Source organism: Hirundo rustica, chromosome 5 (genome assembly GCF_015227805.2).
Source record: "Hirundo rustica isolate bHirRus1 chromosome 5, bHirRus1.pri.v3, whole genome shotgun sequence".
NCBI classification, from domain to species: Eukaryota; Metazoa; Chordata; class Aves; order Passeriformes; family Hirundinidae; genus Hirundo; species Hirundo rustica.
The window spans coordinates 31,797,940-31,817,119 of NC_053454.1; the positions used below are offsets into that span (position 1 = coordinate 31,797,940).

General features: G+C 36.3%; 1 protein-coding gene across 9 annotated transcripts in view; it reads left to right on the forward strand.

The window, feature by feature from the left end:
- The window catches only part of SORBS2 (sorbin and SH3 domain containing 2), a 147,344-nt gene that overhangs the window by 116,509 nt on the left and 11,655 nt on the right, over nt 1-19,180 (forward strand). For 5 of the 9 annotated variants that reach the window (XM_058420505.1, XM_058420506.1, XM_058420507.1 and 2 more), the window contains 8 exons: nt 888-940; nt 1,616-1,803; nt 3,986-5,545; nt 8,233-8,321; nt 10,734-10,780; nt 12,088-12,202; nt 12,297-12,425; nt 14,148-14,351. In XM_058420505.1, coding sequence (XP_058276488.1) covers nt 888-940; nt 1,616-1,803; nt 3,986-5,545; nt 8,233-8,321; nt 10,734-10,780; nt 12,088-12,202; nt 12,297-12,425; nt 14,148-14,351 — 2,385 coding nt within the window. Of the gene's footprint in view, nt 1-887; nt 941-1,615; nt 1,804-3,985; nt 5,546-8,232; nt 8,322-10,733; nt 10,781-12,087; nt 12,203-12,296; nt 12,426-14,147; nt 14,352-17,601; nt 18,388-19,180 lie in introns of all 9 variants that reach the window. The other 4 variants (XM_058420510.1, XM_058420512.1, XM_058420511.1 and 1 more) reach the window with 2 other exon arrangements.

Below are 19,180 nucleotides of genomic sequence, written 5' to 3' on the forward strand. Positions count from 1 at the left end.
TCTCTATAAAGGGAAAAAATATTTCCTGCACCTTAAAAATCTGTATGATAGTTCTATTTCTAGTCCATTGGGTTATGGAAAGCTGAAATGACATGGCAGGAACTTGAAAGAAGTTTAATTCTTGAACCTGACTACTTGGTACCCATGAAGAAATACCCCAGGAACCATGCAGTTCATTCTAGATTCATACCTGGTTACCAGAATTGTAACATTACTTAATTCTGACTGAAGGCTTGAAATGGTTGATTTAAAATCAGTAGTCATTTAAGGCTGACTTTGTGGTAATAGTACAATTATGGAAGTTACATCTCCCAGTGTTCATGCAGTAGCTACATCTGTAACTCCATAAGCAATGACTAATGTTCTGTGATGAGAACTGTTCTTAGCTGGATTATAAGGTATATAAGGCCAGTTGCTGACCACAAACAACATGGGATTGACAAAAGTTTCTGGCTGTTATTGATTGTGGGATTTTGGTGAGTAACTGAGGGATCAGGAGAAGCTTTGCAGACCTCACATAAACATGAAGGAATAATTTTTAAATTGCTATGTTTTTATAGTAAAGATTTGTTTCAGCTGTTCTGTGTCTGGTTTTGAAAAGTGTATAGAAAAGCATGATTTGGGATCATTATTTAGCAGTGCTTTAAAGGAAAAATATTGCTGAAGTAGAATAGGAAATGAAATCTAGTGATGCTTTTTAGAAGTTGCATAATGTATTCTCATGTAATGTTGCTGCGTCTATGGTGGAGTGCACAGGATGTTAATCATCATGGGCTGTTGTTATAGGATTTGACACAGAGTAACAAAGAATTATCAAACATGATAAACAAAAATTGTCAATCTTTTTTCAAATACAAACATAACAATCCATGTGTTTGTTTTCACAGGCTTCCTTATATCATCACTATTCAACAGACAGAGGCCTGGACAGACCCTCCAGGTAAGAAATACTGTCTATTACTTCAGCAGACACAGATTATCCAGCCTGAAGGTCTTCTTTGGAACCTAAAATCAGCAGGTTTTGTTAAGAGTCAGATTTTAGCATTCACCTTGTGAACTACTGGCAAATCAGATGTTTGGAGAGAGTGTTGATTTTGATACTGATGTGTAGATTTTATTTTAGTTTTCCAAGGACTTAGTGTTTACATTCAAATTCACCATACTGTGTTCTAGGTCTTTCTAATAACATCCCTGAGCTTCTCTTTCAACAGCAGTGATTTATTCTTTACCCTTACTGCCTGCAGCATATTTGGTGCTGTTTTCCTAAGCATAATGCCTTGACTGTTCTCAGTCTCTGTCTTTTTCCTATCTTTGCACTTATATTCTAGTTTCAAAAAGTAGTCTAATATAACTCAATGCATTTATTTCAAAGAAAATAGCAGAGTAATGTTGTGTAAAGCTTTTAAACAATTAGGTTAAGAACAAATTCATGTTTTCACTGGGAAATAGGCTGTAAGATGTGTGAGACCCATGCTTCTTCCCTTTACATGTTTTTCATGTATTTATTTTGGTATTTTTTAATCCATAAACCATTAATATAATTATGACCTTACTTCTTAAATTCCTGAATTCTGATCTCAAAATCAGACTGCCACTGAAACGCTTTTTTCTGTAGTTCTGCAAGTACTGCGAGTGACTACAGGAAGCGAAGGAAGTCAGAACCCGCTGTAAGTCATCAGAGGGCACACAGTGATCAGAACGCCAACAGGCCTAACCTGGGCCGTACAGACACACAGGGCCCATGCACCACCCTTAGGAAGCCTTTAACTAGCTCATCTCCTTCTTCTCCATCAAGAGCAAAAGGTAAGAGGAGACCATATTAGTAAGCAGAAAACTACTGATGATGTGCTGTACTATATGTTCGTAGCAACTGCCTCTTGTTGCTCGGTGCGTTGCCCCAGGGTATGTGATGTGAAGCAACAGCTTAGGGCCTTTCATGAAAGGCTAACTTGTTTATTTATTCTTATGAGTATAATTTTAAGCTGAAAAGCTCGATCTGTCACAAGGATTTTCCGGTTTCAACTGCTTGTTCTAACAAAAGATAATTGAAGGCTAATTAAAAGAAGACTATGAATTCTACCACAATATATAAACCCGAACATTTTTATTAACTCTACTACCCTCTTACTATTGTGATTTTAAAACTAGAATAATTTAAATCCATAGCTGATGTCTTAGACATTGTCAGTTATCAAGACCTAATGTAATCAAGCAAATATCCATAGTTATCAGTTACCTAATTTAATCAAAAGAGCATCCATAGTCTGATTTTTTACTTTCTAAATCCTTGCAAGTATTTAGTACAGCTGATGCAATCTAATTAGCTTATTTTTGGCTAGTAACTCACCATCCTATTACTGTTTTCCACTTCTCTCCAAGAAAGAGATCACAGAGTCTGTTGTTCATTTGGATTTGGAAGTTTGGATGGATTTTTCTAGAAAGACAAAAAGCTGTCAGTAAAACATAAAACAGAAGTAGTAGATAGAATAATACTGCATACAATATGTCTCCTGTTCAAATTAGTATTATTATTGTTCTCTTAATTGCTCTGTTTTGCAGCTATATTAATCAGTAAACCTCTGTAAAAGTAAATTCTCAGTGAAAAGAACATAATATCCAGACTGCAACAGAATGTGTCAAAGAAAAGCAGTGAGGAACACTGAGAGCGAGGTGGTTGAAAAGCAAATGTATTTTAAACCTTTCAAACATTAAAATGTTATAGCCATAGTTTTAAAAGTGTATTAACTCATCCATTTGGTTTACCAGGCCAGGCAGTAAAAAGTTGATAAATTCCACTTCCCTGCATGTGCCTTTGACTCCACTACCAATAACAAGCATTAAGCGTGGCTTCCACACTTCCTGTGTTTGAAAATCCTTCCATTAAAAATATCTTCCACAGCCAGTTAGCTTTCAGAGGGTGATACTGTTCTCTCCCTGCATTATGACCCCTTCAGAATGTTAATTTTTCTTGAAATTAACTAATTTGTTAAAGAAGGAGCACATTATAAACTATTTGATCAGCATGAGTTTAGAACTCAAGTATTTCAGTTTCAGATCTAGATTAATTTTTTTCTAGAAAGCAGACTGAGCTGTTTGAAGGATCCTTCCTGAACTGAATGTTGCCACTTGAGACCATTTTTGAAAGTTCAGTACAATTATGAAAGACCACCATTGCAAATTTGTCTCACAGTGTCTTCTAGATCTACCATATACATAAAAATATGTTTTAAAGCTTGAAAACTCAGGCCTTTGTTATGGAAGTCAATCTAAGGGTTATTTTTACTTCTACATTTTGTTTAGGCTCAGTAAACTGATACACCTTCCTTTTCACTAGCATAGCACTTTCTGAGCTGCCTTGTTCCGCCCTGCACAAGCTGTACAAAACACTGCTTCTGTCAGTGCTGTCACACAGGAAAGGAGCAGGCTACCTGTGAATGACATGGAGAAATTTCCTATTTGATCTGATACAAAGTTTAATCTTTATTTTAACTAGCTTAGAATATGTGGATGCTTCAAACTCTGAGCATTATACAGGTTAAAAATCCTAACCAACTTTTTCAGAATGCCCATGTGGAAAAGTCAGTATTACCCTGAGGTCTAGATTTGCTGTGTGGCTTCATCTTTTGCATCTTTTATTGTCTGTTGACTTGCTTAAAAATCCCAATTAATCCTCAATTAATGCCTGGTTTCTTATGTTGCTTTAATGGCAGGGGTTGTGGAGGAGATAACTTCTCCGTAATTAATAAGGAATTTTTTTATTGTTCAAATTATCATGAGTGCAGTTTTGCAGCTGGAAAATAACTTCACTATTAGCTCTGCTGTCCTAGGCTGTAACAAACTACCTACTGACCTAAGTTGATAGATGCACTAATTGCTATCTCTTTTCTAGTCTTTCTAATACTTACTGATGCTAATTCCAACTTTCTGAATCTTTTAATTTCTGGCAATGTCTCTTTTTTACCATGCTGCTCTATGGATTATAAAGGTGGGGATATTAGCAAAGTATATCCATCCCTTTTAAGTTACCCAGTGCACAACCACAACACCTCAAATGAATTAGATTACTGTAGCACTTACAGACAACATTTAGCTGTTCCAAATGATTCAAGAAGGGCAACCAGCTACAAGAATGGCTGGCAAATGACTCGCCAAAATGCAGAAGTCTGGAGTAGCACAGAGGAGACTGCCTCTCCAAAGAGGAAATCCCGTAGCTGTGATGACCTGTTAACAGATGATCACGATAGCTATCCTGATGCACAGGCCAAGGCTGAAAGCATGGGCTCTCTGTTATGTGAGGAGGATTCCAAAGAAATTTGCTCAATGAACTGGAACTCCCCATATGTTGAGGGTCGTGGTAGTGGTAGGTCGAGAGTTCGTCACAGATCTGCACACGATGCTCCAGGTTTCCTGAAGATGTACAAAAAGATGCACCGCATCAATCGCAAGGACTTGATGAATTCTGAGATGATTTGTTCTGTCAAGTCCAGAATACTGCAATATGAGAAGGAACAGCACAAAGGTATTCTTCAAGGGTGGAGAGAGTCTTCTACTGAGGAGGTGCCCAGAGACATGGTGCCAACCAGAATATCTGAATTTGAAAAGTTAATTCAGAAGTCAAAATCAATGCCGAACCTTGGTGATGACATGTTGTCAGCTGTTACATTAGAGCCTCCTAAAAATGGCTTGTGTCCAAAGAGGCGATTTTCTATCGAATCCCTGCTGGAAGAAGAAACTCCAGTCAGACATCCCTCTCAGGTACAACGGAGCTACAAGTCTAAAACCCTGGTGCCAATTCATATTGAAGTGACCAGTGATGAGCCTCAACGATCACATATAGATTTTTCAGACAGCGATCAAGACGGAGTGGTTTCTGATCTCAGTGACTTTATCCAGATAGAGGGTTCATCCTTTTGTAGTGAAAGTGACTTCGATCACTTTTCGTTCACTTCATCTGAAAGCTTTTATGGATCCGGCCATCACCACCACCACCATCACCACCACCACAGGCATCTCATCAGCTCCTGCAAAGGGCGATGCCCAGCATCCTACACCCGCTTCACCACCATGCTAAAACATGAAAGGGCTAAGCAAGAAACCACTGAAGATCCAAGGAGACAGGAAGCAGAATCTGGCCTGTCTAAGATAGCATTCCTTGTCAGTCCAGTGCCTTTCCGGAGGAAAAAAAGTGCAGCTCCTAAAAAACAAACTGAAAAGAAAAAATGCAAGTCATCTGTATTTGAAGCACTAGATTCTGCACTTAAAGACATCTGTGACCAAATTAAGGCTGAAAAAAGGCGGGGAAGCTTGCCCGACAACAGTATATTACACAGACTTATTACTGAGCTGCTTCCAGACATTCCAGAAAGGAATTCATCTCTTAAAGCTCTGAAAAAGAGTCCCACGCACCAGCCTTTTCATCCACTGCCTCAAGATGGTGCTATCCATTGTCCACTGTACCAGAATGATTGTGGAAGATTACCTCTTAGTGCCTCTTTTCCAGACATGGATGCAACTAACAACAATGATAGTGCACTGTGTTTCCAAGGTGGATTAACTTTTCTTCTTCTGTCCTTGTGATTGGCTTATCCAACCTTACTCCCTGTGTTTCCCACCCTTTCTCATTCCACTTTGTGTTGTCTATAAGAAGCTTTCATCCCACAAAATTCTTAGTGAAGGACATCATTTCCACATAAGTGTTGAGGATAGATAAATTTGCTGTCTATTCACAAAATACGGTAATCAGGACAACTGAAGTAGCAGCACATTTCAACTAATTGAAACGAAATTAATTTTATAAATTATAATGATATTAAGCAGTGAATTCATGCATCAAAAGATGCTGATCAAACTGAAAACAATATGCAGTTAACCCTTTATTTATCACTAAGGGAAAAAGAATCAGAATCTAAAATGTACTTTGCTATATAATTTTGTTAAATTAGTAAGTGACAAAAATGCTGCTAATTCTGCCACTATCACAGAAAGTTGATTCTGTTTTCTTATGAATCCACTTCTTTGCATTACTTTTTGTGAATAGATGTTAAAGGTCGTTTTAGGAAGTTTCCATTCCCACTGTTCAAACAATACAATTTCCAATTTCTGTGGCAGCAAAACTAATTCTTTCCATAGAATTTCAAAATGTCTGTGAAATTTTGAGAAATTTCCTGTCTTCTTAGAAGGGAATTTCTCAATAATCAAAACATGAATGAAATTGTCAGGGTAAGTATGACCAATCTGTTTCTAAAGTTACTGCTTTGAGTTGTTTGTTGCTCTGCTTCTATTTTTCTTTTTTCTTTTACTTTAATCAAAAAAGATACTCTTGAAATCCCAAATGGATGTAAGAGAGAATGTCTTTAATATAGAAATTAGGCAATATTTGGTCAGATCCATCTTATCCTTATTCTCACATATTTTTGTATAACTTTTGCAAGTAGCACAATAATAAATATGTATTTCAAGAGAAATCAGAATTGAAGCTATTACCATCTTTTCTTAACTAGTTGTAATGGGCATATTTAGAATAGAAAATGTGGTAAAGAACAGCTATAAAACATAGTTCAGAATTGAATTAGTCATACTCAAGGCCTGATCATGATTAACCCTGGCAGACAGTACTACATGATGAGACTGAAGTTGTTGAAAAATGTGCTGGTCACATATTATAAGCTCTAAATGAGAATTTTCCAGTATGTGAAAATAAGGAAATCCATAGTGCAAAGTAAATGTGCATTTCTAATAGCTTTTGCAGCTCTGAAGGAGTGTGGCATGAGGAAAGCAATTCACTCTGTCAACATTAATATCCCTAAAGTAGCATGGAGAATGAATAAAGCAGAATATTCCGTTAGTTTCCATCAGCAGCAGTCACGGCTGAGCTCTACTTCTAATCAAGTTTCGTGTTTTATTGGATCTGTGTGTGTCTCTTACAGCCACACAGAGACCTGAAGGTCATAGCAGATGTCTGAAAACTACCAATATTGACTGCATAAGGAGCTGTAGAGAAAAAAAGGAAATTGTTTGTCCTAAACCTTCTGCATTTTCACTCCTTTCCAATATTCTTCTCTTACTGCTAGAAATTTAAAAAAAAAAAAAAAAAAAAAAAAAAAAAGTTTTTGGAGTCATTTTATCTTTAGGTTTATGCAGTAGGTGCACATCCTCATTCAGGAACACGTGCCATAGCAAAAAGCTGTCCAGAACTGGGGCTATGATATATACTTACTGGGAATGACATGCTTACAACCAATAAATAATAAAATTATCTCTTTACCTGTATTGTATGTATCAATAGCCTCAAGTTTTTGTGGCTTAGCCAACAGCCAATTAAAATGGATGAGATGCTTTCAGTTCCTTTCTTTGTTTCACCTGTATTTCTGTAGAAATGTATGAGCTTGTTAACAACAGATTGTGGGAATGAAGTCAAAGGAAGACAAACATAAATCACATATCCACTAGGAAGTACCACTGTGGTAGTAGGAGACTGAAGCAGTACTTCTCAGAAGAGACAGTTTATTAAATAGTTCTATTTTCATTTCACATTGGCAACGTGCAGAGCTATAGAGTGTATAAGATTTTGGTTTTATCCTTATTAAAACATGAGAAAATATTCATCATCCTGTAATAATCATTGGTAAAGTGTGCTTTAGAAAATTCTGCCACATAGATTGGTGAGTAACATTATTTGTATTCCATCTCTTAAAAGAGAGTTGTTTTTATGAAGTAACATCCTTTTAAATTCCCTTGTGCTGCCTAACATGTGCCCCTGGTAAAGTAGAAATGCATCTTAGATCACTTAGGAGGAAACAATGTTTCTTCACATTATCTCATTAAAGCATGCTTGAATCATGTGTTGTGCATGTAATTATGTGTTTACACTGTTGGCATTCCAAACCAATGTCATGCAACCTGATGAAGTTTGAGTACTGCTGTCATGTCTTCCACTTGGCCCAGTAGGGGAGCATCCCTTTTCACAGTGAGGCATAAATACGCTCTCTCAATCCTCTGTCATATAGTTTCTTCTGCTCTGGATCAGAGGACAGCCTCAGCCTTTGCTTAAAGTTAGTATTTTTTTTTTTTTCTTTAAAGGTGCTCTTAACTGTCCTGTCATGCGCTTTTCTTTCTATTAAATGTAAAATAATAGATTTCAATATCTTTTCACCTCCCTAAATGAAAGAAGAAGCATCACAGATTTGAATGGTTTTGTTTACCATAGTTTCACATAATTTCTGTTTTTAGTAGACCAGGAGACTCCTGGAAGCTATTCTTCTGCTTTCACTGATGTGGGACGATGTACGCCAAGGGAGAGAAGAGGAACTACAGACAAAGAGGTAGTGAAACAACAATAAATAGTGCAACAATATCCATATGGAAAACTGGTAACATATTTGAGACAAGATTTGTGTTGGTTTTAAGACACTATAATGATGCAGACCAAAGGAACAGCATCTTCCTTTTTCATTAAGGAGATTGGTACTTCAAGAATTTAAATTATATCAAGCTTTGTAAGATAAGCTGTATTCTTCTGTTTATTATTAAATAGATAAGGACATGAATTCACTAGTTATTGATCAGCTCTGTGAAAGCTGATTGGAATGTGTTTTTGGAACTGAGAAAAATAACAGATAGGACTGGGGAAAGGCTCTTTAGAAACCCAAAGTATTACACAAAGAAACTGCCTTGGTAGTTTCAAAACTGATAGAAAACATCTATATTTCACTGTTATTTTTGTTCGGAAAGCAAACCACTGCTGTTAGTGGATTAAACAAAACCAGTTATTCTAAGAGCATTCTCTAAGATCTGTAGCAGTTGGTGATTGTAATTAGATACTGATTGCTTGTAGTAATGCTTTGGAAGTGGAAATGAAAGTAGGCATACCACCTTTAGAGTAACACAAAGCATCACTGAAAAGTACGTATTGAAAAATAAAGTGTAATATTCTGTATCTTAAGAATGCTTATAGATCTAGAACTATAAATGCTCTCCAAACAACGTAAAAATTTACTATATTGTAATAGCTAATACATAAGATTTTTCTCTGGGCTATATACCTTGATAAATGGTGGTAAAGATCCATCTTTATATTGCTGCAATTTGAGTAAAAGTTTGAATTTAAAAAAAAAAGGCCTCTCAATACAACATTCAGGCTAAAAAAGCTCCAGGAGCCATACTGTGTGTTTTTTTTAAGGCATCTTGTGACATCGAAAGTCATCTTTCAATTTGAAAATATGTAAAATACTTAAATTACAAGCCATTTTTAAGATCCCTTAAAAACCTTTTAAAATATGAAAGAGGAAAGGCATTCCCATTTCCAGTAGATTTTGTACATTTCAAAGTATTTTATATTTAAACAGTTCCACTCTTCTTTTAATAGCCACTTTTTCTGTTATTTGCTTTAGTAGTTACAATACCAGCTATACCAAAATCAGCAAGGGAAAAAAAAAAAAAACCAAACCAAAAAAACCTTTAATTCTTTAATTTAGTCTATCTTATTTGAAGGAGATATGTAATGAAAAATTGTATTAGTATTGCAAAATTCAAGTAGATAGGATCCCTATAATAACTTCAGGGACTCATTATTATAGTAAAGATAATTCTGCAGGTGTGTTAAATTTGCTAATCTTAAAATTACAAGAAGACAAAGAACCAAGTCAAGAACACCTGGCCTGGAATAAAGGTAAAATGCAAATTTTACAAGTGTCTCTTTATTCCTGTCATTAAAAGATGTGCACCTTTACAGCATGATAAATAGTATATACTAGAATGAGCTGATTATACTATTTCTGCTATCTCAGAAATAGCATAATTAGCTCATTCTAGTAACTAGTACATCCTAGAGAGGCATTTTTTAGAATGGGGCAATCTCACCTGTGCAAGTACTTGCAGAGAAAGACTAAGTCACTTTAACAAATGCCTTCATGTGGTTCTGCTTATCACTTCCTCTGAAGTGTCTGGTGCTGGGTACTTGTCAGATGCAGACAATCCAGGAGTGAAGCTGCTGCCTCAGATCACAGTTCATATTTTCATTACAGCTTTGAAAACAGTGAAAGTGTGTCAGCCATACAGGTGAGGAGAGTTAGGGCAGTTTTACAGGTGGATTTTTTCTTAAAAAATATTGAGCTTATGTGTACTTGGTGACAAACTTGATAAATGTATGAAGGAAATGTTTTTGCCTGTGATAGCATGTGAGCTGCACAGATGACTCAGATCACCTCCAGTCCTGTGGTTTCTTAAAACTATGAATGTAATTATAAAAATTTCCAACTGTCAGAGTGTGTGTGTATGTGTGTGTGTGTGTGTATATATATATATATATTAAAAAATAAATAAATGTAATGCATCATTTACAATTGAAATTAGCCTACAGATACCAAGTTTAACATTAAAAGGCACCTAAAATACTACAGAATATTAAGTATACATATTTATCTTGTACCTAGAGATGTAGCTGCCTACAAGTCACATTGACATAGTTAACTTTTTTATTTACTTTGGTGCTTCTCTTAAACATCAAGTTGCAAAGTAGTCTGCATTAAAATTTAGCAATTTTTTAGAACACTAGGTCCCAAACACCTAACTGCCTTAAAAAAGAAAGACATGTATTTAATTGCCTATTTCAGTTCAAGAACTACTGTAAAGCTCATCCTGTTCTTTTTGGATCTTGTTCACCTTTTAAAAATTGAAACACATTTATCATATAGTAATACTACCTGAATGTATTAATCACTTTGCCTGTTTTTCAGAAACTGCCAGCTAGAGCTGTATATGATTTTAAAGCTCAAACTTCTAAGTAAGTACTAGACTTTGGTTCATTTAAGAATTTGTAATTCAAGCAAACTCTTTCTACCACTTAAGTGGTTTTTGAGCCAGTTTCAACAGTGAATGCCATGGACACGAGGACCCTGCTTGCTGTACCTGCATTAGCAAACTGTGTGAGAAGTTACTTTGTAATAAAATTATCTTAAATTATTATATTCTCTGTTGTTTCTGTTTGAACACATGAACAGCTGTGCATCTTCAGCCTTCTACAGCACAGGTTGTGAGGGACACACACTGAATGCTCTTTGTTGTGAATTACATTTAGGTGACAGAGGGTAAATTGCTTAAGCTACTGTCAAAGATAGTGAGTTTATCAAAAGTCTGTATAATGCTTCCAGCCTCTTCCTGTCTGTCTTAACATACACAGGCTTTCTGTGGGTTGTGATGTGCCACATACCAACACAAAAAGCAGTGGTCCATAACAAAAGATTAGGAACCACTGATTTAGGATATGAGAGAGTCAAAGTAGAATGTCTACAATTCATTTTTGCTATTGTTCCAAGGATCCAAAACAGTTAAACAATCTTTAGATAGGACCAAACGTTGATACTCGAATTACATTTGCTGTGTCAGGACAAAACAACTGAAATTACCAGAGCAGCACATGAGCTCTTGAAATAACAAATGGATGATACAGCAAAGACCTCCCAAGACAGGATCTGAAAATATTCTTAATGATTTTTAAAATTCCCTTTTTAGGTATCCAACATTTAACATATCACAGTCTCTGAGTATCAAGAAATGGTGAGAACATAATCCTGTGTTCCTCATGTTTCTGAATAGCTGTTATGGAAAAAAAAAAAAAATGTGTAGAGCAGTAGCACACCAAGCTGTTATGCTGCAGAAAGGTAGTGACAGGCCATAAAGATATGGAACTCACTCTGTGGTTTCCCTACTGAATTCATAAAGAACACACCAAGTACCCCTCTGCTGCCTGTCATAAAAGCAATATTTAAACAGTTTATCCAAATGACATCATACTTGCAAGCAGACATCATATTAAGTTCTCTGGTGGTAATTAGCAATACTTCCATGGAATCACAATGTAAAACAGGCCTTTGTAACCTATAGATACTGCATGAGATTCATAAATGCGAGTAATTTGATTTTATATACTATAATCATTTGGTAAATGTACCACAGCTGTGACACTTTTTCTTCAAATGTTTAGTTGTTACATTCTCTTTCAGTTCCAAACTGTAAAGATCTCAGGAACCATGCAGGGAGAAGAGTTAAATGTAAAGCTATAAACATCTGATATAAATAAATTTGTTACAGAGAGCTGTCCTTTAAGAAAGGAGATACTGTCTATATCCTCAGGAAAATTGATCAAAACTGGTATGAGGGTGAGCACCATGGAAGAGTTGGAATATTCCCAATTTCTTATGTTGAGGTTTGTTCTTTGTTTTAATTCCTTTAATTAATTTGGGTAATAGGTCCACAAACCACATGAGAATGATGAAAATCTGGTTTTTCTTTTTCCTTAGAAACTTTCTCCCCCAGAAAAAGCACAGCCTGCCAGGCCTCCTCCCCCTGCACAGATTGGAGAGATTGGAGAAGCTGTTGCCAAATATAATTTCAGCGCAGACACAAATGTGGAGTTATCACTTAGAAAGGTACAGTTGAGAACTATCTTCCATCAAAATACCATTATAATGTCTCCTGCTACACAGAATCAATATATAGGTAAACACTATGCTTTGTGCACTCTTGTGCTTAAGATTAGCAATGCACAAAGTAATGCCATGGTAGGTAGCTAACATAATAGCTTGTTGGCTTGCAGTCTGTCTCAGCTACCTGCAAATACTGTAAATGTTTTGTGCCTTTAATTTGGACTGTGGCAGAGTAGCATACACAATCATCTGCTAACTGCCCAGCTAAATTTTGACTTTTCACTTCCATTATCTATTCCTTTTTTTAATTATTATTCCTGGCTGTCACAATTATTATAGTAAGGATTTTAATGCAAAATAAATAGAAAATTACAGAATATAAAAGATTTAAAAAAAAAAAAAAAAAAAGAGAGAGATATTTTTGTGAATGTAAATATTTTACTTACTAACAGTTCTCTGTTTATAATGTTCTATTATCTTCCCCATGCATATCCTGGTAGCGATACTGAATTGCACATGAGCAAAATAACTGTTTAATTTCTGAAGTTTGCTATACACTGGAATATTAATGCTGTACAGATGCTTTATTATTGCAGATATTACATACTTAGTTGTAAGTAATGTATTTCTCATCCACTGGGAAGTTCTGCCCCTTAGAACTTCCCAGTGGATGAGAAGTAAGAAGTAGAGTTCATAGAAGCTTTTCAGTGGTTTGTTTTTCTTTTGAACAAAAAAGGATAGAGATGTTTGTTGCTGACCTAGAACCTAATCCAGCACTACTAAAAATAATGGGTGTTTTTTACTCATTTGAAATTTGTAAAAGTCAGAGAATAGGGACTTGGAGAAATTAGGGCTTGGGGGTAATTCAATGTTTTATTTCTTTCTAAAATTAGCTTTTGCATTTATTGTGGTGATCATAATCTTGACAGCCCAGGTTTGGTTTGTTTGAAAAGTTGATTTGCACTGGTTTTCCTTTGTTCTATCTCACTAAAGACAATTGTAGTGAACTCCACATGCCAACTACAGAAACAAAATTAAAGAAACCCAAAAGAATGCAGAACTAATAGGTTAGGATTTTTTTCAGAAAGACATAGTGAAAAGAACATCATGTAAACCAAAGAAGGATGTAGCTCAAGAAGTAAAAAGTTTGGATATAAAGTTGATGGTTTCCATTTCAATTTCTACAGTCTCTAAGAACTGTGGGGCCTTGCCCATTTTACATAAGAAAATCATTTCTCTCATATTTTCAACAGACTCACACTTTTTATTTTTCTACCTTCACTTAATTCCAGTTTTACTGATAACAAAGCACTTGCATGGATTTAATTGCTTAACTTTTATCACTCTTAAGAAAAAATGGGCATAGCAGTCACTGTTGCATATTATAGTTGGGGCATTAGCTAGTAGTTTGGCCAACAATTAAAACAGGTTATGTTCCAAGGAAAAGTGTTAATCTCCCAAGCAAGAGGAGAGGACTACATGAGATTCCCCTCGGATAAAAGAACAGCATTTTCAGTCCATGCCTAACCCCTCATTTTACTAGGATGGTAGTTTTATATATGGCTGTTATGAATGGGAGGAAAAATGTAAAAATTGAGATGATGCTCAAGACTGGTGGGAAACAGCACTGTAGGGAAGATTATTATGTGTTAAAATAATACCTGTTATATACAAAATTAACTTTCAATGTATGTGCTGATAACTCATTTTCATAATGCATTTCAGGGAGACAAAGTAATTCTTCTTAAGCGAGTTGATCAAAACTGGTATGAAGGTAAAATACCAGGAACCAACAAACAAGGCATCTTCCCTGTTTCCTATGTAGAAGTCATCAAAAAGAATCCGTCAAAAAGTGTTGATGACTATCCCGAACCTCCGATACCCCAAAGCTATTCTAGTGACAGAATACATCATTTAAGTTCAACTAAGGTAAGGATTTTCTGATGTTAGTTGCCATCCCTAGAGTGGGTTTAGAAGGACTTGTAATATTTTTTGTTAATATTATACATAACTTAGGCATTAAGTACACAATATTTTCTTTCTCTCACAGGTAGAATTGCATTACTATGTTGTTAGTAAATTATTTTTAGTAGACAAGTGTGTCTCATATTCTGCCAGGATTTATGCTCTTTTCTTCATTGGCTATTACATTATTTTTAGTAGAGACAGGCCAAATTTGGGCAGAAAAGTCAAGTCAACAGAGAAAAATTTATTTGGGAATCTTAGCAAGAATTTGAGTGTTAAAGTTGCCTAGCAGACTTTTGATAGTACAGTGTGAAGACATTGCCATAACACAGCTGTGCTAAAAGCCTACGGTTCCATAAGCATGCAGGACGCAGCTTGCCAAGACCAGTTCTGTACCTTTTGAAGCAAAGGAGGACAGCCAGTGATTCAGTACCAAAACCTTCTCCTCTTGCTATTCACAGTCTAGGAGGAGGCTGTTGGTACATTCCTTTGGAGCGGTACAGACTGACAGTATTTTTTCATTTACGAGTGAGATTATTGTCATCACATTGTCAATGAACTTGGATTCAGACTCTTAGGGTTGTACATTTTTCACACCAAATGTATATTGTAGGTTCCAAATTGTTTTCCTTCCTAGTCTAGATAACCGCCACAGATCATACTACAGGATGCTGCAGAAAGATTCCTGTGTTCTGGTTTGTCATTGATTTGTGAGGTTTTGCACTCATCTGTGCAGGGAACATAACATTTTTTGCAGTGATAGAAACTACAGAAGTTTCTGCATACAAACTGTGCCTAGAATTAACATATTATAAATTATTTTGAACACTCATGATGGAAACTTTCTAGATCTTCCTCTTTACCTTTGTTGTTTATCTCAGCATGGGCAGTGGGTTTTGGGTGTAATTATAAACTTCTTTATCCTGCTATTAATCCATGTTTCATTTGGTTTTGTCCCCTTTTCTTCTTCTACTTCCATACTTGGTGGCCATCCACATGCTTTGACTTTGAAATAAGTTCCACATTTACTTACTACTTTGGAGTTGTAAAAAGCTACCAAAAGATGTCATTTATAGGCAACACTAGCCTCTGAAAAGATTTCTTATTGCTAAGTATTGGTTGATTTGTGACAGTTGCTAGAACAGGGCTTGACTTGTTTTCCAGAATGTGTCACAACAGAGAACTAGATCTTATCTCTTCTATTCCCACAAAATTGTTCAAGTAACGTCAAATTCTGTAGCTACCAACCGAGGTATTAATAAGCTAAGGCCCCTTATTGTTATAGGAATCCAGAGGGTCCTGAAGGCAAGTCAAGACTATGAGGCAGCTTAAGTGCTCCATATTCCAGAGTTGCCTCCCTGTTTTCTATGGAGCAGGTTTCTCTCTAAGGTATCCTGCTAAACTTCCATAGCCCTTGTTGAGCACAGGTGATGCTTCAGAGCATTTACATCCATATTACAAAACTATCCTGCCACTATTATTAAGTTACTTATTACTAAATTAGTTCATGAGGGAAGAAAACTGGTAGAAGCCTTCTTTTTAATGTAGGATACTTCTGCAATAATAAGGTTAAAAACAAACAAACAAACCCATCTTCCGCTGAGACTCTTAAACAGACGTCTTTTTTCTGGATTCAGCTGTATTCAGAAATGGCAATACCGTGAAGAAGACAAATTGTTTCTGGCTACCTAGAAGAATTTCATCAGTCCTGAAGGTGTTCTAGAGTTTACCACACTTTCTGATACCACTTACCCTATTCCTTTGGAGTTTTTTACCACATATTGCTACTTGTTGGTAAACAATTGCAATAAACTTCTCTGGCCTAATGGCGATAAAATAAATAAGCAATACAAGTTATGAGCAAGTTTTGCTTGCTGTAACTTGGCCTAATTCATCTATATCTTTAGATCTAATGCAGCTTATAGCCTTGGGAAAGTAAAAATGGTGAAGTTTCCTCAGCAGTATTACTGACTTTAAAAACCACAGGTTGGAGGCCCTTGCTTAAGAGGAATGATGAGGGAAAGAGACTGAGTATTTTATAACTAGCTCTGCTAGTTACAGGCTAGCTCTGCTTTAGCAGACTGCATTATATCAATCTATACTGTTTACTTTGGTACAAAGACTCTGTAACAAAGGTTTGTCTAACTGTAATATAAAGCTGCTTGCCTCAAGAAAACTCAAGCAGAAGGTAAGTAAACTCCATTCTGCAACATTACTGTAGACTTTTGAAATTATTTTTCTCTACTACATTAATAATTATAGTCTGTAGTAGACCAGATAACTTAGAGATGTGCATCTAATTATTCTGGATAGTTGTAATGATGAGATCAAAATATTTTTTGCTCAATTTTATTTTTGAGGATTAATAGTAACAAAAATGCATTTTCAGTATTTACTGAAGCAATGGATATCTACTGATGCTGTGTACGTATGACTCACCAGTCTCTCATTCTTAGAAAAGGACGTTTCTTTTACCAGAAGGATACTTCAATCAATATTGTGTAACGGTACTCAAAGCATACTGTTGTGTACTGTGCTATCACTATTTAAAAGCATTGTTGACTGCCTATGTCCAGTTTGAACTGAATGTACCTTTCACAAATGTTGACATAATTTTGAACTAATAGAGGTAATTTTGAAAAACAAATTCATTCTGCAGCTGCTCATGCCTTAATAAAAGTATGCAATGTATTAAAGATGTTTCTTAAGCATTTACTCAGAAATACTAAGAAAAAGTAGAAGTATTGATATTTAATAATTAGAAATTACCTCAGTTGTTATACTTGAAAAGAAGTATTTAATGACACCTGAAGTGTACTTCTGAAAATGCTATTCTCAAAATAAGAGTAATGGTTTGGGAAAGTTTCATTAATATTAATTGTATGATTTAATAACCTGTGACAGGCTCACTAATAGAGCACCATAAGTAACATAACTTTAGCAGATCAAATGCAGTTGCCTTCATGAATGTAATGATTTAGACCTGTCTTAATGTTTGACATTTATGCCCTAAGCCAGAACCCGATAGTTTCATGTTTCAAATGTCTTTCCTCCTGTTCTGATTCATGTAGTAGTCATTTCAGACACCCATGGTCACTGAAATTGTACCCTGTAACTCAGATTATGGCACAGACATTTTTCTTTTCCAATTTACTCATATCCTAATTCTCTGTCATGCTTATCTATTTCAATTCCCATGTTTTTCTTTTTGAAGTTGCCTTCCCAAGCACAGATCCCACTTTCCAGACAACTTCCCTCGTCTTGGTCACACATTGATCAAACGATTCTTCAGGCTGACTCTAGTGACTTGTTCTCAAGGACTGTTGGGTTTTCACCTTCAGGCACGTGCAACTTAACTTCTCCATCAGTTCCAGACAGTTTTCTTTGTGACTTAGAAGAACTCAATTCTTTGGCATTAGCAACCTCCCAAACTGTAGCAATCTCCCCAGATAATAGCATTCACCACATTAAGGATGGCCATTTAATGCCAAATACAGAGGTGTTTCTCAGCCCTCCTACAGCTCTTCCTCTGTCCTTTCTTGTACCTCCCTCTGTCTCATGTTCAGCTAGTTCATCTCATGACGTAGCATATAAGCGTGTCACCAGCAATACCAAGTCAGGTAAAGATAAAGACTTCGAAGGCATAATTGACTCTTTAGTTATTGAACCTAGAGATTTGTCAGATACTACAAGAGAAGGTGAACATGGCGCTATCCATAACATCCCTGTGCCATATGAAGAAGGTCCCTTGTCCAGTGTGCTAGCTGCAAGTGCTGAAAACGAAGAGGAAATCTGTACTGCAGAACTGGCACTTAATAGAGGGGATCAGTCAGAACCTCAAGAATCAGATTTCTCTGGAGAAGCACAAGACACAACAGAAGAACTGACTAGACTGTATATAGAGGAGGATCTAGTACATGACAATTTAGAATTCCCAATAACCAGTGGAGAAGATTCTATGGATTGTTATGAAGGATATACTTCACCAAAGATTGATAAGGTATTTTAGTTTCTGAGAACCCTGACTTCTGTGTTCAGATAACTTAGTATAATTATTCTCTGCCTTGTATTTGCATGTTTGTATTATGCACAGGCACACTTTTACATAATTGCATTTGATGAAATTGAGCTCTGAGCAAGCTGGTTAAGGAGAAAGGTGTCCCTGTGGCCTTGGCAGGGAGGTTAGAACTAGATGATCCCTTCCCACTCAAATCATTCTACGAGTCTATGATTAAAAATTGTCAGTATTAGTGGACAGTCCCTTCTCAGAAGCAGGCATATGCACCATTGTAAATTCTATGATGTATCAATTGTGCTGCTCCTTTCCCTCCTGTGCTTGTTGTTTGCCAAGGAGCTTCTGATGTGAAAAGCCAGTGGTCCATTTCCCTCACTAGCCCATTTTGTGCTGCCCCTTTTGAGAGAGGCCCCAGCAAGCAAATGCTGTCAACAGCCTCCAGAGGGAGGGACATGTGCCTCCCAAAGAGCCTCTGCGGTTTGTGCTTCGCATATGTCATTTCACCAGCTGATGTATTTATAGGAGGCTCTGTTATGAGGATCTGACTAACAGTAACAGATCAGATTATGTTTGGCAGTTAGACAAATGCTCCTTCCTGAAGCCCTCCCCAGTTCCTCTTTGGGACAGTACATCACTGAACTATCCCAAATGTGTGCTGGCCATTAAATGCCACAATGTGACTACACAGTTTGTGCAGTTTCCAGGCATGGATCTTTTTTTTTTGTCCAGCACCTGCATCAACAGACTGTTCAGGTAGTTGCTTTGACTGTCAGCATGC